The sequence below is a fragment of the Engystomops pustulosus genome, chromosome 5, assembly GCF_040894005.1.
Source record: "Engystomops pustulosus chromosome 5, aEngPut4.maternal, whole genome shotgun sequence".
Taxonomy (NCBI): Eukaryota; Metazoa; Chordata; class Amphibia; order Anura; family Leptodactylidae; genus Engystomops; species Engystomops pustulosus.
Genome location: NC_092415.1, coordinates 108,951,550 through 108,977,933, shown reverse-complemented (window position 1 = coordinate 108,977,933; position 26,384 = coordinate 108,951,550). Strand labels below are relative to the sequence as shown.

At 42.4% G+C, this 26,384-nt stretch overlaps 1 protein-coding gene across 3 annotated transcripts in view; it reads left to right on the top strand.

The window, feature by feature from the left end:
- Positions 1-26,384, top strand: part of LOC140133141 (uncharacterized) — a 103,587-nt gene that overhangs the window by 35,514 nt on the left and 41,689 nt on the right. For all 3 annotated transcript variants that reach the window (XM_072152896.1, XM_072152895.1, XM_072152897.1), the window contains exons 8-15: positions 1,828-1,902; positions 3,863-3,925; positions 10,486-10,587; positions 15,163-15,201; positions 16,140-16,184; positions 17,979-18,047; positions 19,352-19,494; positions 22,894-23,010. In XM_072152896.1, the coding sequence (XP_072008997.1) occupies positions 1,828-1,902; positions 3,863-3,925; positions 10,486-10,587; positions 15,163-15,201; positions 16,140-16,184; positions 17,979-18,047; positions 19,352-19,494; positions 22,894-23,010 (653 nt within the window). The remainder of the gene's footprint in view (positions 1-1,827; positions 1,903-3,862; positions 3,926-10,485; positions 10,588-15,162; positions 15,202-16,139; positions 16,185-17,978; positions 18,048-19,351; positions 19,495-22,893; positions 23,011-26,384) is intronic.

Here is a 26,384-nt window from a genome sequence, read left to right as displayed (position 1 = left end):
AAAAAAAAAAACACACAAAAAAATGTTCCTAAAAATTGATGATTCTAATTTCCTCCACCAACAAAGAGTTAATAAAATCTCACCAATTAGATATAGATGCCCCAAAATTATGTACCAGAAAAGTGCATCTCATGTGGCAAAAAAATAAGCCCCTATAGGTCCACAATAAAAAAAAAAAAACAAAAAAAATTATAGCCTGAACAATGTGACATAGCAAATTTGAACTGCATGGCACCTCCTTCCCTTCCATGTTCGTCTGTGCGCCCATACAGCAGGTTACCACCACATATGGGGTATCTATTCGGGAGAAATTGGGTATCACACTTTGTGGAGCCTTTTTCCATTTAATCCATTATAAATGTTTAATTTTCCACCCAAAATGAATGTATTGTGAAAAAATATTACAATTTGTAGACCACACCTCTATTTTGTTTTAACCCCTATAAAACACCTAAATGGTTAACAAACTTCTTAAAAGTGGTTTTTCATACGTTGAGGTATGTAGTTTCCATAATGGGGTCATTAACAATGCTAGCTATTATTTAGGCCTCTCACAGTCAATTAAAAGTTGAGAAGGTCCATCTAAATATTACTTTTGGTGATTATCCCAAAAATTTTAAAAATGGCACCCAAATTCTGAGCCTCATAACATTCTAGTAAAATATGTGGAATCTTAAAACCATGCCAACATAAAGCAGACATTTGGGAAATGTAAGTTATGAATTTATTTGGGTGCTATGACTATCTGCATCAAAAGTAAAGAATTTAGAACTTTGAAAATAAAGACTTTTTCCAAATTTTAGCCAAATTTTTTTCATAACTAAACACAAAAGATATCATCCAAATTTTTAAACCAATTTGAAGTACAATGTGTCACGAGAAAACAATCTCAAAATCCCCTGCATATCTCATAGCGTTCGAAAACTAAGGCCAAAAGACACTGAGTACCGTAGGGGTTAAGAAATTCTCTTTAGTTTGTAAATAAACAGACCAGGTGTCCTTAGTTAAAATGTTATTTTTACTTTCCTATGGCACAGGATTGAAGATGGCCGTAGTATGCTTTGAGCACTATATTCAAGCTTAAAGTAAGGCAGTCAATCCTCTCTGCCAGAGCTTCTACACACAACCAGATTAGATTTGAGCTCATGCAGTCTCTATTCATGCTGGAATACGCATTCTATGGTAGTGAGAAGCTTGATTATTATTTATTTTACAAACTAAGCAGAATTTATTGAAGTATATTAGAGGTTCATTACTCCCCCACACACACAATATTACATTTTATCTCAAGTAACAGTTACACTTGACAATTTTGACTGGCATGTGTAAGTAGGATGTAAATAACTGAGTGCCAGTCATGTAATGGTCAAAGGTTCCCCATGGTATACTGCAGTGATGGCGAACCTATTGCACTGGTGCCAGAGGTGGCACTCGGAGCCCTTTCTGTGGGCACTCAGGCCATCACCAGAGATGACTCTAGGTATCTTCCTGCAGTCCCAGACAGCCCAGGACTTGCTGTGCACAGAGCTATTTTAAAGTGACAGCTGTACCTGGGACTATTTTCTGCTTTATTGGTGTCCTCAGGTGCTGGTATCAATGAAAACTGTGACAGAACAGGGAGTATAAATCACAAATTAAATTTCTGTGTTGGCACTTAGCGATAAATAAGTGGGTCTTTGTTGTAGTTTGGGCACTCGGTCTCTAAAAGGTTCGCCATCACTGGTATACTGAAACTGAGTATTTTTGAAAATGGTAAATCTGCTAACCATATTTTTCATCCATTTAGCAATGATTGATTTTATTTATTAATTTTTTTTTGTTTTACAGCACATGTTCCTAGCACCAGTGGAGGAAATATTGCAAAGTTTCAAGATAACAATGCAGTTCCCAAGCTGACTGCAGGTACCGTATATGCTAAAGTATAAGCCGACCTGAGTATAAACCGAGGTACCCAATTTTAACACAAAAAACTAGGAAAACCTATTCACTTGAGTATAAGCCGAGGGTGGGAAATTCATTGGTCAAAGCCTCCCAGTATATAGCCTGCCAGCCCCTGTAGTATATAGCCTGCCAGCCTCTGTAGTATATAGCCTGCCAGCCCCTGTAGTATATAGCCTGCCAGCCCCCCGTTAATGTATACAGCCTGCCAGCCCCCCGTTAATGTATACAGCCTGCCAGCCCCCCGTTAATGTATACAGCCTGCCAGCCCCCCGTTAATGTATACAGCCTGCCAGCCCCCCGTTAATGTATACAGCCTGCCCGCCCCCCGTGAATGTATACAGCCTGCCCGCCCCCCGTGAATGTATACAGCCTGCCCGCCCCCCGTGAATGTATACAGCCTGCCCGCCCCCCGTGAATGTATACAGCCTGCCCGCCCCCCGTGAATGTATACAGCCTGCCCGCCCCCCGTGAATGTATACAGCCTGCCCGCCCCCCGTGAATGTATACAGCCTGCCCGCCCCCCGTGAATGTATACAGCCTGCCCGCCCCCCGTGAATGTATACAGCCTGCCCGCCCCCCGTGAATGTATACAGCCTGCCCGCCCCCCGTGAATGTATACAGCCTGCCCGCCCCCCGTGAATGTATACAGCCTGCCCGCCCCCCGTGAATGTATACAGCCTGCCCGCCCCCCCGTGAATGTATACAGCCTGCCCGCCCCCCGTGAATGTATACAGCCTGCCCGCCCCCCGTGAATGTATACAGCCTGCCCGCCCCCCGTGAATGTATACAGCCTGCCCGCCCCCCGTGAATGTATACAGCCTGCCCGCCCCCCGTGAATGTATACAGCCTGCCAGCCCCCCGTAGTAATACATCGGAAGCATAAGAGGACCTACGGAGGACTTCGGAAAGGTGAGTACAGAGTTACATTTTTTAATAGACTCGTATGTAAGCCGAGTTACGGTTTTTCAGCACAAGTATTCAGCATAAAATATAACACAGGGGACAGAAATGTCACTTTTATTAGAGCAGATACATAAAAACATTATGGCCAAACAGATGGAGAACTTGGGGTGTAGAAAAGAGATGTTTTAGATGTTACAGCTTCTACCTTCAGTATTTATAATATAGTGCAAAATGGAGTCTATGTAGATTTTGGTCTTCTCAACACATTGATAAAAACAAGTGTCTATGTTTATAAGGCATGTAGTAACAGATTTCTGGTAAAGGTTCATTCACATGGCCGTCTGCGGGGTCGTATATGCGGCCGCAAATTTGAGGCAAATTTGTCCCCATAGACGGCCATATCGGCACGGCGATGATCCGGGCCGCACAAAGATAGAGCATTCACTATCTCTCTGGGAGTCTGCGGCCGTGCACCGCTGTTTTCTATGCAGGGAGGGGGGGGGGGCACCTCCTCCTCACCTCCAGCACACATACTGTGTGTGAATTCACCCTAAGACATATAATAATATGTCTTTGCGTTTACTGTTGACACTTGAGCAAATTTAATAATAATAATAATTCCTTTATATAGTGCACACAGATTATGCAGTGCTGCACAGAGTTTGCCAAATCGGTCCCTGTTCCCAATGGGGCTCACAATCTAATCAACCTTCCAGTATTTTTTTGGAGTGTGGGAACTTATCTCATAAGTGGGAACCTGCACCCCCACGGATTAGCTGACAGATCTCTGCTCTATGATGATCAGCTCTCATTTCTGGAATCTGATCTGCTACAGTCTAGAGACGGAGATGGTAAAGATTAAGGGTTTTTAAATCCACTTTTGTGTTACCACATGCTCTGGGATAACACAATATGGAATAAGATATTGACCAATGTTAATAAAGAGAATTGTTCTGGTAACTTTATATTTCATCCATTTAATAACACTTGGCTTTATTTTATTTTGTATTTTTTGCAGCAGCAATTCCTAGCACCAGTGTGATGGTTCAAGATAATAAGGCGGTACCTAAGCCTATTACAAGTATGTCTACAGAAAACCCAAGTTTAAAAATATTCAGCATAACATTTTTCTATTTAAAATGTAGCATTGTCTCCATAAAGCAAGAACATTGTGGCCATAGTCTTTTGGTGGCAGATGGTGCTGCAGCTTTGCTCCTTCTGCATATATTGAAGGAGCAGATCATTAAATCTGCCTGTCAAACTCACTATATGAAGGGAAGTAGCAAGAATAAAAGTTACAAGGTATTGTGCACACTTCCAGGTGAGTACACTGACAGAAGGTTGAGCTTCTAATGTTTGACTAAAATTGCATGACAATGTGTTTCAACAACGCATCAGCCTCTTCTACAGGGCGTCTGTCTGCATCGGCCATTTGGCTAGTTACGCTTGCAGCAATTTTTACCTTTGCTTGCCCTGCAGTAAATATAGCTATTGCCCCAGGTTGTAATCTTCACAGTTATATATGTCATACTTCTATTTACTTACCCTGTGGATTAGAAACATTTAAATCATCCTTTAGTCCTTTTCAACGTTCATCACATCATTCCTTCATAATTGTGACTGAACAGCATCACATTGTAATCCAATTTTTGTCAATAAACATTTGAAGGTGAACCTACCCTCCATGTATCTACACTCACCTGGAAGTGCACATAATACCCTGTACTTTTTCCTTGCTTCTTACCTTCATGTTCTTCTGGGCTCTATGAACGGAACCAGAGTTGTTGCAAATTTGACCTTATCCAGGAAAATACCCAAATTTTTTTCACTTCACCAATTGTTGCCCCCTGCAATTTTTGTGCATTTTGGAGCAGATGAAAACCACAGCAACTCCTTGGTCAGTAAGGAGTTAATGCATCTGTTGCAATTCAGACACCGATGTAATCAGGCAAATCTCCTCTTCTCAGCTATTCGCATTACGCTATACGCATGCGTTACTGGCACGTGTGAATGCACCCTAAGGATAACGCTTCGTTATCCCTTTCGTTAAGAGAAGCGTTCCTTCGGCGGGTTCCTTCCCTTACAATCAGCAACCCTGCGCCAATTCCGGGGGAGGCCAATCCTTGCTATGAACTGTTGTTAATCTGTTCTTGGATTTAAAGGGAACCTGTTACCAGGGACCTCATTTTCACTAAAGACAGATTGTAAAATCCCATGAAACCTGCAGTGCAAAAATGCCTCTCTGCCTTTTCTAAGCATTTGCATTACAATATAATTGCGTGTTATAACTTACTCTTGCGTCCTGACAAAATCCTGGGGTAGTCACAGAGGCTGGGCTTTGGTTTGGATGCATTTCTAAAAACAACATGTGACTTGTCTGAGCTGCAGGCTGCTTCCAACTTTGTGCTCCTGTACAGCTTGTCCCTCCTCCACTGATGTCAGGGTGACCAGGCTGTGACCTCTGAGAAGGAACAGGAGGTGGAGCTGTACAGGAGCACAAAGGTGGGGGTCAAGCTCTAAGGAGTGAGTAACACAAACAAGTCACATGTTTTTTGAAATGCATCCAAACCAAAGTCCAGTAATGTCCTTTTCAGTGGAGGAATATAAATTACTTCAGGTGCTACAGTGACGGCACACAATCTCTCTGCTCGTCTCACTGACCGCTTCTCTACCCGGCTCACACACAGAACGTGCTTTCCCACTGAATGGTGGAGTCCTGGTATTGAACCATTCTGCCTTTATGAGTACCGAAAAGCTACCGAACTTAAGATGCATCGTGCAATCCTAGCAGGAATGCAGTTTTGCGTGCATTTTGGACATAATTTTACGTAAGGCCAAAACAAATGAGAAATACCATTAGCAAATAGTATTTAAATGTATTTTTTTTTATATCCTCATGTACGTTGTGCACTATAAAGCAACAATATCTGAGCAGAAGCTAATAGTCCTCTGTTGGTGAAATGTTTTAGGAATACCTCAGTACTTTTCCCATTTCATCCTTCTCATCTACCATGAACATTAAGAATGTTAAACCTGGGGCACCTAGACTGTGGTAATCTTATTTCCCTAAACCAGGGGCACATGTAGATATAGGCATCTAGACTGTGGTAATCTTATTTCCTTCTCCTAAAATAAACTTTTTAAATTATGTGATTAAGTGCTCTGGCGGTGTTACCAGAGCCCCTTGTGCTGCAACTTCACAGACTTCACAGTGTCTTCCCCTCTGCTCCCTTAGCACCTCACCCCTTCCTCTACCCGATATAATCTACCATCACACAGTGAGAGTGGGGAAGCATTCCATGCACAGTATAACGGAGGGGTTCTGTTAATGCCCCTTATAGCCCTTCTGACTCATTGGCCTAATTTTAAAAGTTTATTTTAGAAGGAAGAAGGTCAAATATAAGATTACCACAGTCACGTTGCCTGGATCTTTGAGTAGGTTTATCATGCTTTATGTTGATGGTAGAAGTGATGTCCACTAAAATGTCCACTAAAATCTAGTGATAGTACCTTTATAATATTTTAATATTCTCCTGTTAAAACATCAGGCTACATTCACACAAACATAGTAGAATGTGTGCTCGCACACGCATAAACACAGGGAAAGATAGAACATGCTTTATCTTTTACCCATGTGCGGCACGTGTGGCACCATACTGCCGCCATAGCCGTCTTTGAATGAAGTTATGAACGAAGTATAGCTTTTCTAAACTTTGATTGGAATGGTCTGTAATGCATATAGCAATCTAGATAGGGAGTGTCATCTTGAGAATATTAAGTCTGCCAAATAGGGGCGTGCTTAGCCGTGCAGCTGGCAGAATGCACTGTATTGGAGCTCCTGCTGTGCAACTTTAATCTGGCTCCATCCCCTTACACTAACCGGCTAATAAGCCACTAAAACTGCCCTACACATATTCGAGATCCGATCGAGAGACACTTATCTGGCTCCGGCCTGTTGCGGCCTACCACACGAAGGAGCCAGAGTACTACACCCCCCCTGCGGACACCTCTTTTCCGGGTTGCCGGACCATTTGAGATTGGGGCTTTCTCCGGACTCCCCAAAAGCTGCCAAGGAGCAACGGATCCAGATCGGCACCAAGCCAGGTGTGCCCCATCCTGCCATCTGCAGGGCCTAGATTCCACAGAGGCCTGGTCGTGCCTGGAAGCACGGGCCTCAATTTACAGCCCCCTGCCGGCCCTACTCTCCTCCCTGTCTTGCATCGCTTGTTTTCCGTCACTTTGATGCTGTATTGCTAAATCGTGTGGACTGCTCCAGAGGGGACCCCCCCACCCACCCATACATGCTGATATCTTGTTGGACTGCCACTTCACCCCCTGGTTTTTAACTGCTGCTCATGGCGCCCGGCAGCAAATCAGACGAACTTGCTGAGAAGCTGGAGCCCTTCAAAATGCCGGAAGCATCTGCTGCCTCATCCCGTGACAGGGCCATCAGGTCGCTTAAACTGCCCTCTGTTCCTAATTTCAAAACACAAAAAGTCCCTTACTGAAAGAATTGACGGGGTTAAGGTGGACATTGCTCTAATTAGGAAAGATGACTAGGGAGCGAGTTACCAATGTTGAACAACGAGTGGGGGATCTGGAAGACCATCAAAAGCCCAACTAGAAAAGCCGCATTAGAGCATCGAAGAACAGGAAAATCGCCTGGGAAGATGTATTGTCCACTTTGTGGGCCTGCTTTAGGGCTCAGAGGGTTGAATTTCCATTACTTTCCTGGAAAATCTGCTGATATCTACCTACGGGTGTGATAGCTTTGACTCCTCCTTTGTGGTGGAACAGGCGCACAGCATTCTCCCCAAGCCTCCTCCACTCCGCCCGCCACCACGCATGTTCATTGCTTAACTCAACTATATGGACTGAGATGCCATTCTCGCTTATCCTGAGAGCAGGATAACTTGAGTGGACAATGCAGAGGTCATGGTGTTCCCAGACTTCTCTATTGAGGCGCAGAGGAAGCGGACACAGTTGGTGCACTTCCAGGCGCGTAAGTCAGTCTCTACCCTGCTAGCAGCTGCATTGTGAATAGGGATCAAGCCTGATTCTACAGTGTGGCTGTATACGAGGGGCCGCTCCCCTCAAAGAGACCAATCCTGTCCTGGCTGGCTGATCTTGTATCCTTTTGTTCACTGGGGGGAATCCCATACCCCTCCTCACTCTGGAGCTTGCTCAATAAATCATATTTGTTTCAATATTGGTTGTATATTTTGCCATATTTTACCCTTTTACCCTCTGCAGTGGGTGTCTGGGGGCGGGGGGTGTTTATATCCGTATTATCTGTTTTTTTTGCACCACTGTTGCTTTGCTGAACCCTGCTCCAGGGCCCTGCTGGCCACTATACCCTTTCGAACCAATATGATGTGGCAAATAGGGTAAAACGCTCTCTGGTCCTTTGGTATCTTAGAACATCTCCGACATCATGTCCCTACAGGAGACGCCCTTGGGGGGGGGGCTGCTTTGGGGGACACATCCTGTCCTGTATGGAGGCTCATCCCATTTTGGCTTAATATCCTGCCCCTTTCTGCATCCTGAGTAGTGGTATTCATTCTTAAACTCCCACTGCCCAGAGGGTCTTGTTCTGGACTACCAGGATGCTTTTAAGACTTCTGTTCTGTCCCACGACATGCACGATCTTAAGATGACTCGTTTCCACTGAGACTGTGGCTGAACTTGCTGCATTGCAAGCGGCAATGCGTAGAGTATCTATTCTATCGTTATGACGGACAAAACTAGATGGTCACTATTCTTTTCCAAACAGAACTACCCCTAATGGCCGCTAGGAGGTGCTCAAAAACCAGGACATATATTAGAGGAGAGAGTGCATCCTTGACGTGCACTGCTGTGAACAGTGGAAGGGGCAGATATGGTTCTATTAAGCGGGCCAAGGAATTTTGATAAAGACATATTTTTGGCAGTAAAGAAAAGGCCCATCACTATATGTGCTACGGTCTGTTGGATTTGAAGGTCATTAGAGCCTATCAATGGCCTTTGTGAATTTGTCATCCACCATAGACTGGTGGGGAGGATTGTGCGGTGCCATCAGCCATATTCCAGTTCTGTAGGATGAGTTTTATCTGGTTATGTAAAAAGATTGTGCACCCTTTGGTTAAGGAGAAAACTTTTCAGGCAAATTAAACAAAACAAAATGTATATTCATATTTAGAAAGCATTGCTCATATCCCTCCATTGTCCCTCTACATCCCTGTTAACTTAAACTATTAGCTACTAAAGTTGTATGAGAATGACCTGAGAATCATCCAATGAATCATTAACACATTCAGATGTCCAACTTATTCATGAGTGGGATGGATTCCTTGTGAGCTGCTACAACAGATAGTGGTGACAGAAATATGTAGTGACCTGATTGCAGGTGTCCTTTAATTCATGATGAAAGACTACTGTAATTACCTCAGTTGGCTATTTAAGCACAGAAAATAGAGGCAAACATATTTTATTGTATAAATATTGTGTTTCCTCTGAAAATAAAACAGTGCCTTTTATTAATTTTTGCTCCTAAAGCGACGCTAGGTCTTATTTTTAGGGGAGGTCTTATTTTATCATGACCAAGAATTCATAGTTATTGCTGAACCAAAATAAATATCAATATTTATATATATACTGTAGTCATGTCATCACATACAATCTCGTGACTCTATTTACATGTACAACAATCTATGGTACATATAACTATTCTGGTTGCTATCAAAATGTAGACAATGAGAATTACCATGCCAAACCCAAGTACAAAAATAGTGGGTGGTTTTAAGGGTAAACCACATAGCAGATGGGATTTTTCCCTGAATAAGTCGCCTAGTGCCATGCGTACTGCGTAAAAGTCTATCCATCAAGTTGGACAGAATTGGACAGACCAATTGCAGACAACACGTACACATACCATAAGCAATGTTTTGAGTACCTTCCCCTCTTTAAAGCTTCCTGCTCACAAACTCTAACCACCTGCCCACAGCACAACTCTCATCATGCCTGTGCTGAGCCATTTACATTGCAAGAACAGGAAAAAAGATTAATGCATATTTATACACTTCAAGCTTTTTTTTTTTTTTTTTTAAGGAGTAAAACTGCTTGTACAAGTGTCATAGACAGCGTGCATGCAACTTCTGCATGGGAGGCTGTTGTGTTGAACTTGTATGTAATCAACTCTACTATACACTTGTATGGGCGAGAGTAGAAGCTGTTACCCCTATCTGTGAGGTGCTGCGGCCTCCAGGAAATACAGGTCTAACTATAGGAGGGCACATTTTGCTTTCTAAAGGGCACAGTAGGCCATGAACGGAGCAGTTATCCAGTGTAAAATCTGTGTACCATGGATCAGTGCAGGATTTCATCCACGGTTTTAAGCAGGAAGGGGATATGATCCAGGTTTGGAATATATATGTCAAAAAACGTTATTACTTAATCCCTTATTCGAGAAGAATGTAGTGCATGTTGGGTGCATGGCAATTGCAACTTAAGGTGTGGGAAAGTTGATTTTCATAGTCTCAAATAGTGTAGTGTTTGTGATGAATGGAGGAGGGTGTGTGATCTTTTTAAAGTGCTTTTCCTGCAAGCAAATAATCCTTATCTTGTGTATGTGGAAGTGATGAAGTACCTGGGTTCTCTTTGCAGAAGAATTCCAATCCTTTGCAGTGAAGGCAACAATTGTAAAGCCAGCCGTTGTACGACAGGACACAGACCCAGGACACCTCTCTGTGGTCCAGCAGCTGGAAGGTAAATTATACAGCAAGGCACAATATGGAAGTAGATGTAAACATTGGTTCAAAAATTGGTCAAGGTATACCCAACAAAAGATGGAGGAAGGAGGACCTTGGCAACAGTCCCTAGGTTGCAGACTTAAAACAAATATACAAATAAGATTTCTATGTACACATAAACTCCTCATCCTAATTTTTCTCTAGAAACAAACCACCTATATCCATTGATGTATTGAGCGGAGGATTAGGAGTTTTTTATGTGTACGTAGAAATCTTATTTGTATATGTAGCTGGAAGGTAAATGAATGTGTAGGGGAAGGGAAAGAGGGGAGATGAAAGATGCAGCAGGATTGGGAAGGGTAGTCAGTGCTGCTCTGCATATGCATCGCCTCACACTAGCATGGCTGGACACGCTTGAGAAAATACAGTTTTTATGCTTTATACAAATTAAATTCTCAGTGCTCCATGCTGGTGCACCTGGTTTATTATCATTTTATTTAGAAGCACCTCTATACACAGTAACTGATACCCCTTGTAGAAAGGTATTAAAGAAGTAAAAGATTATAACAGCAGACACAGCCCTGTCCCAGATGCACTGAGAAGCTTGTTTTCATAAAGATTAATTATTCTTCTTCTAAAACATCAAATGGCTTGGATACTAGAAATAAGGTTATTCAGTGCTTTATACAATAATTCTGCTTTTGCTTTGTTTTGGAATTTAAAACAGACCCACACCTATATAACTTCTCCTGTTCTCTACCTGCTGATTGTGGTTTATAATGAAATGTTTGTATTAAATGCCAAAGACATTTTAAAGCGGTTTGCCCGTGAAAGAAAATCCCCTAGTGATGTTTACACAATAAAAATAATTTTTCACCCCCATAATTCACAATTTTTCTTGCTGTTTGAGCTCCTACAATTCCGTGATGGTCAGTGTAAAATTCCAGAGTGTTAGCGGGGGCTCTCTGTGCGCAGACCCCTCAAGATTACTCTGTGCTATAAGATGCTGTGTTTAGCTACTGAACATACAATAATATCTGACACACAAAAAAAGAGAGTGGAGGCAGATCAGAGATGAGATCCATGAGCTGGATATAAACCACAATGACACACTCCAGCCATTCCATATCTCAGTTATAACACACACAGCTCTGTTATACCTTCTTCCCCCTGCTATAAAGATCTAATCTGTAACTTGTAATCTCATCACACTGCTGCTTGCCAGCAGGAAGTGTCTGTGTCCAAGCGGGTCTTGTATTGCAGGGTTAAGGGACAGGAGGCAGAGAGCACAGTGCATCCTGAAGCAGGAGAAGCTATTCATGAGAAGAATCTTCCCTGCCCGACCATAGTGAGAGGATTTATGGTCAGAATCGAAAGTAATCAAAATTGTGTACAGCAGGACTGATAGAGACAGGTTGGACTTATGTCTGTGAAATGCCATATTTTTGTTAATAGCAGTGAATTAGAGAGTGTGTTATTTTGTTAAAACAAAAGTAATGTAACACCTATAGGTATGTATTCATCTCAACCAACAAACTGGAGTTCAAAGTCCTCTGGTATCAGCCTCTGTGCACAGAGTAAAAAACAGCCATAGAATCCAAATGGAACAAATAGACAGTACTCAGCACTCACGGGAACCCACCTGGGTAAGTATAAAAGCAGTCCTCTTTATTAGCATCTCAGGAACAGTACAGACTTGGGCTATATTCACACAAACGCATGGTAGACGTATATACGTCCGCCATACACAGCAATGGGGGCACAGCAGTGTACAGGAGCGGTATGGTGCGGGACCATACCGTTCCATAGCAGGGAGAGAGATAGGACATATTACTCTGGCGCCGAATTGTGCCTGCCATACTACGGTACAGGGGGCATACATCGTGTGAATGTAGCCTTAATGTGCAAACAATCATCGCGTTTCGACGCAGCGCGCCTTGGTCATGAATCTTCCCTGCCCGACCATAGTAAGAAGACTTAGTCAGAATCCAAATTGTAGTAATCAAAATTGTGTACACCAGGATTGAGAGAGACAGTTTGGAATTATATCTGTGAAATTGTGTATTTTTGTTAATAACAGTGAATATTAATGTGTTATTTTGTTATCCTGAGTTTATTTAAGAATCTTGTCTTCATGGGAATATCGCCTTAAAAACAAAGACAATATTCTCAAATCTGAACCCTAACCCTGAATCTTTTGGCTTTAGGTTTGGGAGGACAGCAGAGTTTGCAGGAATCTATGATCTGCAAACTACATTTTCTCTAGGGAAAGGATAGCCACCTACCAACAGCTAATGGGTACAGGCGGCATCCAATTCCGACTGAATGTGATTGAATGTATTACTATGCATACAATTAAGGCTTCAAGTGCGCCCTGGATGGTGCCTCCTAAAGCTCCACCGACTCAGGCTCTACCTCAGAATTTTTCGTCTTTGGTGGCCTCCTTTCATTTAAAATTTTTGTAGTTATTTTATAATAGTTTTTAAATTATAGAACAAGCTCCGTTTTTAAATTATTTTCTCGTATGTACACAATTTATAGAAGTAAATCCACTGTAACATAACAGTAAGTAGGAGCTTGTAATGAGATTCCAAAATAATTTATGGAATGACCAGCGGTCTACAAACTTCCGATCTTTATGGACTAATGTGCCTTTGTTAAGCCATCTATTAGAATCAAATTCAACCTCCATAACCAGATATAGTGTTACAATTCTGAGAGTATCATTAGGACTGCAACGTGCAGGCAGGTGTTTGCTGTTGCTGGGTGGCTGTCCTTTCCCTAGCGAAAATGTAGTTTACAGATCATAGATTCCTGCAAACTCTGCTTTTCTCTATGGGAGACAGCCACCCAGCAACAGCTAATGGGTAGATTAGCATACTCCTAGAATAAGTCTCAGTAATTGTGCATTATTCAGCAACTTCAGTACCGCATCATGTTAGTCATGAAGACTTCAGTTTGAGTTGGAGTATTAAAAATGTTCTCAGAAACCATCATTATTGTCTGCCCCCCTGTAGTGTGCAGCCTGCCGCCCCCCCTGTAGTGTGCAGCCTGCCGCCCCCCCTGTAGTGTGCAGCCTGCCGCCCCCCCTGTAGTGTGCAGCCTGCCGCCCCCCCTGTAGTGTGCAGCCTGCCGCCCCCCCTGTAGTGTGCAGCCTGCCGCCCCCCCTGTAGTGTGCAGCCTGCCGCCCCCCCTGTAGTGTGCAGCCTGCCGCCCCCCCTGTAGTGTGCAGCCTGCCGCCCCCCCTGTAGTGTGCAGCCTGCCGCCCCCCCTGTAGTGTGCAGCCTGCCACCCCCCTGTAGTGTGCAGCCTGCCGCCCCCCCTGTAGTGTGCAGCCTGCCGCCCCCCCTGTAGTGTGCAGCCTGCCGGCCCCCCAGTGGTGGGTGGCCGGCCGGCCGGCCCCCAGTGGTGGTCAGATACTAGTAGAATGTCCAGCAGCTAAATGAAAGGGTATACAAACCTGGACTCTGATAATCTAACCACATTGTCAGCACACAGCATCTCACAGAACTAGATGGATAATAATGTATCTGCTTAGAGCAGGGGTCCCCAAACTTTTTGCATAGGGGGCCATTCACTGTCCCTCTCAGACCGTTGGAGGACCGGATAAATAGCGGTACATGTGACGGCATCCGTAATATCCTGCCCCCCCCCTCAATTAATTATTTAATATGCTTCACCCTCTTGTGAACTCTTTTATAAATTGGCCCAATAATTAATTAATTGGGTCAATTAATTATTAAATATACTGGGACCCCTCTCCATTATTTCCTATGCTGCCCCCCCCCATCAATTACCAGACTGTCCCCCACCATTAATTATTTCCTATGCTACCCCCCACCATTAGTTATTTTATATGTCCCCCACCATTAATTATTTCATATGTTCCCGCACACCATTTAGTTATTTTATATGTCCCGCACCGCCATTAGTTATTTTATATGTCCCGCGCCACCATTAGTTATTTTATATACCCCCCCCCCATTAGTTGTTCTATATGCACCCCCCACGATTAGTTGTTTTATATGCACCCCCCCACCATTAGGTATTTTATAAGCACCCCCCCCCCCCCCAACCACCACCATTGGTTGTTTTATATGCTGCTCCCATAATGAATTGTTTCATATATTAGGGTCCCCCGGCTGGCACAATGGTTTACTGCTGTTTAAGAAAAATCCTGTACTCACTTCTGCTCCCGCATCTTATTTCTTCTTGCGGCTGTCGGACAGGAAAAGGTCCGACAGTGACGGGCAGCAGCTTTCTGTCCGGACGGATGGAGGTTCCTGCCTGACTTGGGGGCCCCTGGCTTAGAGAGTCGCTGGCCACACTCTGGAATTTAACACTGGCCAGCAAGGAGTTATAGGAGCTAAAACAGCAATAACACGGAGTAATATTGTAAAGTAAGGGGCTAAAAATTATCTTTCTTGTGTAAACATTTCTAGGGGATTGAAATTTGGGATTTTTCTTTCATGGGCAAACCCCTTTAAGTTAAACTAATGGAATGTAATTAAAAGAATTGTGACTGAAAGTACTTCTCATTTCATGTTCGTATCTGTGTGGATTCTTTCTTTATTAATTTTTTTCTCTCAAGGATATACGACAGAAAAAAGTACAGTGAATACCCAGCCAGGTATGACTACTTTATATTTTCTCCATTAACTTCTTCATGACTGAGGGTCATTGGTGCCTTAATGCCCAGGTCAACATTTTCAGTTGTTATCTGCTCTCATGTAACAAGTTTTTTTTTTTATTTAGAGTTAATACACAAACAACATATTTTTTTTTTAAATAAGTGCTAAATTGTATAAACCTTTAACTTAAAAATTTTTTATTTGAAAAGAAAAAACACCAAGAAATTTGAGGCAATCGGTGGTTGCTAGCTGGCAACGCCAGGCTACCATCAGGGGTGCTATTAGCTACTAAGCAAAAACTGTCGCTGTTTGCTAGTTAAACTGGTGGATTGTTGAGGGTAACACAGACACTAGCCTCATGCTGGGATACCATATATCTTCTGACATTACTACAAGGGCAATTGAAATATGGTATAAGACGTGTTATCTTCTGTGCTTGGTAGAGACTCCTTTTCGGGTCTAGATCTCTGGTTGATTTCATTCAACAGGAAGCTTCATTGTTTACTTCCTGTGGATAAAAACACATGCATTAGAGATCACTAAAAAGCTATGTGACATCACTCAGTATCTGTGTGAAACCTGTACAGGCAGTTCCTGGGTTACATACAAGATAGGGTCTGTAGGTTTGTTCTTAAGTTGAATTTGTATGCAGTCGGAACTGTATACTTTATCATTGTAACCCCCAGCCAAATTTTTTTTGGGTCTCTGTGACAATTGGATTTTAAAAATGTTGGATTGTCATTAGAACCAGGATTAACAATAAATCTTCATTGTAGACACCAGTGATAACTGTTATAGCTGTTTATTGTAGCCTAAGGCTAAAGTACTGTAAATTACCAACATCCAGAGGTCTGTTTGTAACTAGGGGTCATATGTAAGTCAGGTGTTCTTCGGTAGGGGACCGCCTGTATTCATTTATTTTGGTCTTTTTTTTAAGCTCAAGAAAATCAGAAAGGAAAAGCTCCAGCGAATATCCAGCCAGGTATGTTTACTGTAGATTTCCTCCTTTAATGACTTCACATTTTTTACTGTATTTGCAGAGGTTTATGGACCTGAGTGAAGTTGACCCCCCCCCCCCCTTGTTCAAATCAAACAAAACTGGTGTCAAACGTTGGTGCTACGTTTGTGCTGGTTTGTGCAGCAAAAATTTTCATTTGTGCCGCTATAATTTTTAAGGTATGTTCAGGTGTTTACATAGGTTAAAGCAGGGGTAGGGAACCTATGGCTCGGGAGCCAGATGTGGCTCTTTTGTTGGCTGCTTCTGGCTCTCAGACAGGTGGCTGCTGTGTGTGTCTTAGACTGATCACTGGACACAGGCAGCTATGTTATCTTTGTGTGACCCAGCCGCCATTGTTTAGCCCGGCTCAAAGAGAAGAATGTGGGTGCAATGAGGAGCTGGCTGCAGGGAGCGCAGGTGAATATTCATTTTTTTTTCTGTGACTACCTATCTTCTGGGAAGCATGTGCTGTGGCTACCAATATACTGGGGTGTGTGTGCTGTGGCTACCTTTATACTGGGGTGTATGTGCTGTGGCTAGCTATCTACTTGGGGGCATGTGTTTTGGCTACTTATCTACTGGGAGTATGTGCTGGGGCTACCTATCTACTGCGAGGCATGTGCTGTGGTTACCTATCTACTGGGGGTATGTGCTGGGGCTACTTATCTTCTGGGAGGCATGTGCTGTGGTTACCTATCTACTGGGGGTATGTGCTGTGGCTACCTATCTACTGGGAGGCATGTGCTGGGGCTACCAAGCTACTGGGAGGCATGTTGTAGGGCTCTTAAGGAATAACATTTTAAAATATGTGGCGTTCATGGCTCTCTCAGCCAAAAAGGTTCCTGACCCCTGGGTTAAAGGATGAACTGGTAAAAAACAAACCTAGTGACACTTCCTTGGTTTGATCACCAGGGGGAGCTAGCAAACACATTGTACTTTGGAAGAAATTAACTCTGATGACCTCTGGAAAAAGTATGATTATATTAAAAATGATAGCGGCACAAACGAAATTTTTTGCTGCACAAACCAGCAAAAACATAGCACTAACGTTTGACACCAGTTTTGTTCGATTCAGTTAATGTGGAGGGGCTGCTTGAACTTTTGACCTTAAATTTTTTGTTCACATATTCAAAACTAAAGCAGCACAAACAAAAATTTGAGCAGCACAAACGTAGCAGAATTGATTGGCACCAGCCTTGTTTGGTTTGGGCAATGTGGGGGGGCTGGTTGACCTCTGATGACCTCTGGAAACTTTCATTAAAATCTTAAAAACAATAGCGGCACAAACGAAAATTTCTGCTGCACAAACCAGCACAAACGTAGCACAAACATTTGACACCAATTTTGTTTAATTTGAACAAGGTGGGGGGGCCAACTTCACTCAGGTGGTTTATGGTCCTGTGCGTCACATTTATTAAGGCTTTTAATTGCAGTTTAAGACCGTTTAATTGCAAGTAATGATAACTGGCTGTGGTCTCTAAGGAGTGGTCATGATTTCACAACAAAAAAAAAAAAAGTAATATAAATGCATCAAAATTTTGTCTCCGTTTTATGGCATAAGCTAAACTAGTCACTACACCTTTCACACAAACATGCTCACCTGAGCCGTAGCCCTTGAGTGACGGTACACATGCCCACCTAGAGGTTATTAGTCCCCTATGGTATGTTTGCCACGGGTTTGCGGCCACCTGTACAGGTCAATGTTAATAGGAGCTTTCCATTTGCTTTCCATTTGTTTTAACAATTTTTTATTACAAATGTTTTTTACTTTTACAACAGCTGTCCCTATTGTCGGCGGAAGAAAGTTAAAAGATTACATAAGCAGGGTTGACAGGGAGCCTCTTATAGGTATGTATTCCGGAAGTATATGCATATAATGTGTGTGTTGAAAATATACCACAGGGTGAACAATGTCCTCTGTTTAATCAATGACTATCTAGGCCAGTGGTGGGCATTTAAAGGGAACTTCTCCTTTCCAGCCCCTCCCATTTGGCAACTGCCTAGTCACACAGCAGATGCTAATGAAAGGTACAATATAACATATCTTTTCTGTAAAACCTATTTTTTTTATACAAAAACACTTTGGCAGCATATGTACTATGCTCTGTGGGGACTTGGGGAGTGCTAAAAATGGGTCTCCTGGTGACAGATTCCCTTTCATTTTTCTATGGGGCCACTTGAGAAATTGGAATGGTTCTAGAGGGCCAGACTAAAATTCTGCTTGGTACAGGAGAATATCAGTCCTCATTATTGCTGGCGACATTTAAAGAACTCCAGAACCTTGAGTGATCATAAGCTTTATGTCATCCAATTACAAACAAGCGGCAGCCTTTATGGAAGTGTCTTCATAGCATGCTGCCCAATGGTATATAGCAACACTGGTTGTGTTTGAAAGTTTGAATGCAGCAGAATTTTGTATGTGTGGAAATGTGAATGTACAAATAAATTGTAATGCATGGCTATCAGATATGTAGGTGTTTTATTGTGTAGTTACACTAGTAGATCACTGTATAGTCATTTCTGACCATGATGCAGATATCCAGTGCTCTGTGCGGGGAGCTCTGTGTCTTCCCTGCTTTGCTCTGCACTAGATCTTATGTACAAGCAGTAACACTGATTGTGTACTCAGTACTCTGGCCTCACTGCCCTTAGCTAATGTCACAACCAGGAAGTTCTGCCCACTTCAGGAGAGGTTGAGAGGATTTTATAGATGGTCCTGATACATATATCAGGCTTTATTTGAGAATAGGAAGAAGCCAGAAACATGATATATGTATAGTCGGAATTGTTGTCAAAGGCGCTCTCCAGCTGTACTTAAACTTCTTTATTTCATCAAGTAACTTCATAGTTGCGCTTTAACTCAATTCTACCCCATACCTTTTATACTGTATTCAGTATATACCCTATCCCTACATAAAAACAACCGTAAATAAAACATTACAATGAATCAATGAAAATATGGAGGACCTAATTACATCATTATTCATTAATGGGGGCTGGTGGACTGGCCGGATGTAGCCCAAGGTTCATGCAGTGCCGGGTCTGGTCTAGGCACATAACTGACTATACAGTACAAGGTATCATGAATTCCTAATGTCTTGATTTGCAAATATATATATTTTGTTTGATTCATTTATTATTCGTTCCTGTAGGTTTGGAGTATGTGTTAGAATATTGTTGCAAAACAAGATCACAAATTGAAACAAGGTATTTCTGTGAACTTTGTGAATGTGACACACTTTTAGACCCAATGGTGGAGCATTTGGCTGGTTTTGGACATCGAAAACTTTATCTTGTGAGTATTTTTTCAAACTTTTTCTGTAATATCAGAATGCAGTGCTTGCTTTGCCAAAAAGCCTGCCCTTTTTTGCCATTAAAGGGGTTTTCCCACAAAAGAAAATTCTCAAATCTGAATTCTCTAGTGATGTTTACACAATAAAGTTCATTTTAACCCCTTACTAAAATAAGTGCAAAATCCCAGGGTGTGGGCGGGGACTCTCTAAGCAGACACATTATGATCCATATAGTTCTGTGGGGTGACAATGTGGTTAGATTATCAGGGTTACAGGTGTATATATACTTTCATCTGGCTTCTGACATTGTACTAAAACACTGACACTTAGGAGGAGAGTGATGAGACAGATCAGAGATGATGAGATCCATGAGATACCTATTACACAGAAAAATGACAGAGACTGAAAGACTTTTACACTGTCAGCTCTGCTACATGTTATGTTCTCACAGATATGTGCCTGCCTCCCCCTTCCCCCAGATCACTTATCTCCTTGTAGCTTGCAGCTTCTCTTTCCTCACAATGTGGTGCTGGCAGAAAGTGAGTGTCTGAGCCCCGTGCTGGACTACAGGGGTGCGGGGTTACAGGCATAGAGCAGAGAGAGACTGAAATCTCAGCAGCACGGCCGTCACACAGAAATCCAAGATAGCGACCACCTGACCCTAAGTCAAAAGTTACAGGGTCTGTACAGGGGGAAGTGAAATTGTGTATACCAGGACTGATATTCAGGTTGGACTTAAATCTGTAAAATGCTGTTTTTTTGATAATTAGGGCGCATTTGCATGAAAGTATGTCTGCCAGACATACGTCCGCCCCCATGGAGAGTAGAAGGGTTGACCCCTCCATAGAGATGCACGCCACCGTAATACAGGAAAACATAGGACATGTCCTATCTTTTCCCCGTGTACGGAGCATTACGGTGCCATACGTGTGCTGCACCCTACCACTATTTGCGCCCATTGCCAGCCTATGAGGACATGTATATGGCCGCAAATCAGATAATTATATCCCTTACAGCTGCAATTTTTTTTAAACAGCCTCTCTTTCTTAGGCTACATTCACACTGCCGTTGCCCGCCGTACCGTAGCACGGCGGGTAACGGCAGTGCACGGGGAGAGGAGGCGGAGGTGAGTGCAGCTCACCCCCGCCCCTCTCCATAGGTACATATGGCGCCCAGCGCCGTACTACGGAGAAGGATAGGACATGTCCTATCTTTTTCCGCGGTACGGTGCCGCATGTGTAATGCACCGTGCTCCCATTGCTGTCTATGGGGGACGTATATCGGCCGTATATATGTCCCCCTTGCGGCAGTGTGAATGCAGCCTTAACCCCATAGCGCAATAAGACGTAACCTTACATCTTGCTACGCATGGGGGAGTATGAAGAGGGCTCACGGGCTGAGCCCTCTTCATACTCGCCGGGCATTAAAGAGCCGGCGGCGCGTGGGCGCCGCAATCTTGGCTCAGATCGTCGCTCCCCGTGACTTCATTGGGGAGCGGCTATCCATTGCCATGACAGCCTCGAATCACGCAAAGATCCGAGGCTTTCATGTTTTAGGCTATCTATTACAATGTGTGATTTGCACATTGTAATAGATGGTGTGCAAAATCCCCCTATACTGCCATACTGCAGTATGGCAGTATATGATAGGATCAATCAGACAACCTAGGGTTAAAATACCCTAGGGAGTCTGAAAAATAGTAAAAAAAAAAAAATAAATTATATTAAAAAAACTTAAAAATTCAAATCACCCCCCCTTTCCCCAGAACTGATATAAATATAAATAAACAGTAAAAATCATACACACATTAGGTATCACCACGTCCAAAAATGCCCGATCTATCAAAATATAATAACCGTTTTTCACTGCATTTAACCTCGTAACGGAAAATAGTGCCCGAAGTCGCAAATGCCATTTTTTTGCCATTTTGAAAAATAGAAAAAATTCTATAAAAAGTGATCAAAAGGTCGTACAGTCCTAAAAATAAAAGCAATGAAAATGTCATCAAAAGTCGCAAAAAATGACACCACCCACAGCTCCGTACACCAAAGTATGAAAAAGTTATTAGCGCAAGAAGATGGCAAAATGAAGAATTTTTTTTCTGTACAGGAGGTTTTAATTTTTGTAAATGTATGAAAACATTTTAAAACCTATACAAATTTGGTATCCCCGTGATCGTACTGACCCAATGAATGAAATAGACCTGTCATTTGGGGCGCACAGTGAAAGCTGTAAAAACCAATCCCACAAGAAGTGGCACAAATGTGTTTTTTCATCATTTTCACTGCATTTTTTTCCCGGTTCCCAGTACATGGCATGGAATATTGAATACTACCACTACGAAGTGCTATTTGTTACGCAGAAAATAAGCCATCACACAGCTCTTTATATGGAAAAATTAAATTAAGTTATAGATTTTTGAATGTGTTAAGTGAAAAATAAAAACGAAAAAGGGCCTGGTCCTTAAGGGGTTAAAGGATATCTACCACCATGATAAAATACTGCATGCAAATGAGCCTGGGGGGGGCGGGTTCCAGGCTCCATTAACACCTACTGGCTCATTTGCATACAGTCCTTCAGTCATACAGTGCATACAGTCCTGGTAGATTCCCTTTAATCATATACTTAGCCGTGCCAACTTCTGGGGTTTAATATGTTAAGGAATTCACTTGTTAGAGTCCCAGACATTGAAGCATGTCATAGTTTTTAAAGTTGTGATGGTTGAATAAAATTAAAACATTTTACTTAGAGGAAATCTACCATTCTGTTTTTATGCATTGTGAACTAAACATACCTTGAGAATACTGTAGCTACACTGATGCAGAAACATATCTTGTTTAATCCCTGAACTGAGTGGTTTTGTTCAAAAAACAATTATAAAATTCAGGACCTTGGGAAGATGGGTGCCCTGGCTGCCGTACATAAACGCATTACTTCCACATACACAGTAGCTGCCCAAACGGGACTAATCAACCTATGCTGGATGACTCCTACACAGCAGCTGGGGGATGGTGCAGCGATTGATTACGTCTGCCTGTCAGGAACAACACAGTGAATACAGGTGAATACAGTGTCCTCTGAAGCAGTGCATAATAAGGGTAAGAGGAGAAGCAAGGGGGCAGCCACTGGAGTTGAAAGAACATTATTATCATAATTATATCATTGTTTTTTCAGCAAAACCACTCAGTTTAGGGTAATCATTGAACTTAGCGTTTTTACTGGAAGATATAACAAGATATGATCCTACAATCAGTGTAGCTACAGCATTCTCAAGATATGTTTACTTCACAATGCATTAAAACAATTGGTAGATTTCCAAATACAGTTGTTCTACATTAAATTTACAAACATACATAGTTAGAATTTTTATTATTTTCATTTTAACACTCTCCACAAAACAGGCAAAAGAATATCCATATGTTCTAAAAGCTCAGTCAAACAGCAAAGAAGATCAATCTCTTTTTATAAGAAGAATGGCTTTGGAAATAGAGCGAGAGGAGGGAACAAAGAAGCACATGGTAACTTTTTTTTTCTTTACTCTCACACAAAACTTCTAAATAGCTTCACCTGTACAAAAGCAAAGTAATTTTGCTGATTAGCAGAGATCACACTAATGCCTCTACAAGTGTCTATTAAGCTTGCAAATGCAGATTTACTCTGCCGCTTATTACTGCAGGCTAAGCCTGCGGTCTCTGTCCTGCCCCTGTCGTCTTCCATCTCCCAGCAGCACAATCTGATGAGGGGAGTGAGTGGTCACACTCTGTTAGGAGGCCTGGCTTTGGGGGATGGAAGCTTACATTGCTCCTTCCATGCAAAGTCGAGCAACCCAAACTTCCATGCTCTGTCAGATCAAGCACCTTGACCCGGATGTCTCCTGCTTTCCTTCAGTATCTATGGAGTGTCATCTAAAAGTTAACTCCCCTTCTTCAAGTAATTAATATTTTTACTACTTGATAGTTTTTACCCATTTCTAACTATGGCTGGGGTTAATTTGTGTGCAAACAGAGCCTTACCCTCCTTTTGAAACACAACTCAGAGGCTGTGGGAAGGGAAATGGCCTGATCGCAGATACTTACACAGAAACGCTTGTGATAACCATCACCGCCAGGAGTGTTTTTTGTCATTTCCATCACATTTGTCTTTACTCCAGCTTCCCACTTCATGGCACGCTATCAGGCGGTGCTTCTAGGAATTACAATTTGTCCTTCAGAAAACAAGCCCTCGTACAGATCTGTACACAGAAAAAGTAATGATGTGTGACGTAATAATATGTCACACGTTGGCTGCCAATGTTTGGAGAGGACTTACGGGCTGGAGGGTGTTTGCTACATATTGTTCTGTAGGATCAGCCATAGTGGGGCCTGGGAAGGTCAGCAGCATTAGCTATAGTCTAGACTGTGAGGGGTTTAATGCATGATGCACACTTACTTTTACTGTCGTCTTTAGCTACTTAACCCCTTGGCGCTCAGCGCCGTACTAGTACAGCGTGGGCTCCCACTATTAGCATTCAGCGCAGTACTAGTATGGCGCTGAGCCAATGACTGTTTGTTTGGCTACGGGCATCGGGGGTTGCGGAGTGTCAACGGTAATCTACCGCTGACATCCTGACATCCCCGAGTAACACCCGCAGTCGGCGTAGGCTCCAATCGCGGTTGTTTAACCCATTAAATGCTGTGGACCGCAGCATTTAACTTGCCTGCCATGGTATCCCCGTAATCCTATTGACCCATAGAATAAAGATAACATGATTATTAGGCTATATGGTAAACACCAAAACAAAAATAGAAGTAAAAAATCCAGTACAGGATTGATGCTTTTCTACTCTTGACCTAAAAAAAAAGTTCAATAGGCGACACCAACCCAAAAATGGTAACACTGGAAAAAGCATCTCATCCCACAAAGAAAATGCCGTCATATGGCACCAGTAACAAAAAAATTTTATAGCCTACAAAAGGAGCCAATGAGAAAACTAAAATCCTGGCAGCTGCAGGGCGCTTCTTCCCTCCTGCGTCTCACTGTGTGCCACATGTGGGGGGTCTCTGTACTCGGGAGAAATTGCATAACAAATTTTAAGATGGGTTTTCTCTTTTTATCTTTTGGGAATGTGTAAATTTTAGGACTAAATGAACGTATAACCAACAAAATTTGACAATTCTAAATATTACCTCCATTTTGATTCAATTACTATGAAGATCACAAGGGGTTAACAATCTTGAAGCTGTTTCTGATAGTTTGAGGGGTGCAGATTTGAAAATGGGTTGATTATGTAGCGTGGTTTTAATGCTAAATATGTAAAATTTCATTCAAACTGTATTTATCCCCAAAATAATTCTGAAAATATGGAAGAGCAATTTTCAATTTGTAAGCCGCGTGTTATCAAAATAAATTATCCAGGCATTTAAAAAATTAAGGAAATGTAAAGTAGACTTATTCAGCAACTTATTTAGGTGGTAAATCTATCTGCCTGAAAACGCAATGATTTAGAATTTCGAAAATGGCAAATTTTTCAAAACAGTCATCAATTTTTTTTTGTAATAAACGCAAAACTTATCAGCCAAAATTTACCACTAACATGAAGTACGAGGGCGGTTCAATAAGTACCTGTGTTTGACGACGGAGGGCATTTGCTGAGGGAAGTTGCTGCCATTTATCAAACGACGGCAAAACAAATTGCAGACTGATCGATATGTTAGTTTGGATTTGGCAGCCATTTGAGTAAGACGTGTTTTCGTGATTTTCGCTAAGATAGAACAAGAGCAGTATCGTTCAGTAATTCGCTTTTTGTTTTTGTATGGGAAAAAATGCAAGGAGATAAAAGCAAAGTTGGATTCTGTTTATGGGGATACTTCTCCATCTATGACCACAGTTAGATATTGGTTCAACGATTTAAAATGTTGGCGAACATCCATTTTTCGTGATGAGCAACCAGGACGCCCGGCAGACGTGGTTAACGAAGAAATCATTCATTAAAGTTCACGACATTAAACTCGCTGATCAACAAACGAAAATACGCTATGTAGCAGTGGCCGTAGGTGTGTCGACCGGAACGACAATTAATATTTTACATAAGTTGGCAATGAAAAAATTGTCGACCTGATGGGTGCCATGATTGCTCACGGTGGACAGCAAGTGGATGCGGCTGTTAAATTTGTTTGGAGCAATTTAAGCAAGATCCGAAGGAGTTTTTGTGTTGAGTTGTCAATGTTGATGAAACCTGGATTCATCATTACACACCAGAAACTAAGCAACAATCAAAACAATGGGTTTCTCTTGGTGAAGGTGAAGACGGTCCCATCGGCCAGAAAGGTCATGGCGACGATTTCTTGGGATGCGAATGGTGTCATCCACATGGATTTCTTAGAAAAAGGAAGAACGATCACTGGACAATACTACAGTGAGTTATTGCTCTTCTACGACAAAAAATTGAAGGAGACACGGCCACATTTGGCGAAAAAGAAGGTACTGTTTCACCACGATAACACACGAGCACATTCATCCGGAGTTGTCGCCGACAAACTGCATGAATTGCGTTATGAATTGCTGCCGCACCAACCATATTCACCCGATCTGGATACCTGAGACTTTATCTTGTTCCCTAACATGGGTTAAAAAAATGGCAAGGAGGTTGGGAAAAATGTCTCTTTCTAAAAGGGGACTATGTTTAAAAATAAAATAAATTTTTTTGAAAAAATGGTGTCTTCATTTCTAACATGGGTACTTATTGAACCGCCCTCGTACAACATGTGGGGAAAAAACAAGTTCAGAATCGCTTTGATAAGTAACAGTTGTGGAGGATTTGGCCCAGTAGAGACCGTGGTAGCGGGGTGCTGGGATGCAGTTCAAGACAGGGACACCAGGGTACAGTCCAAACAGGTCTCGCCTGCGTTTATTG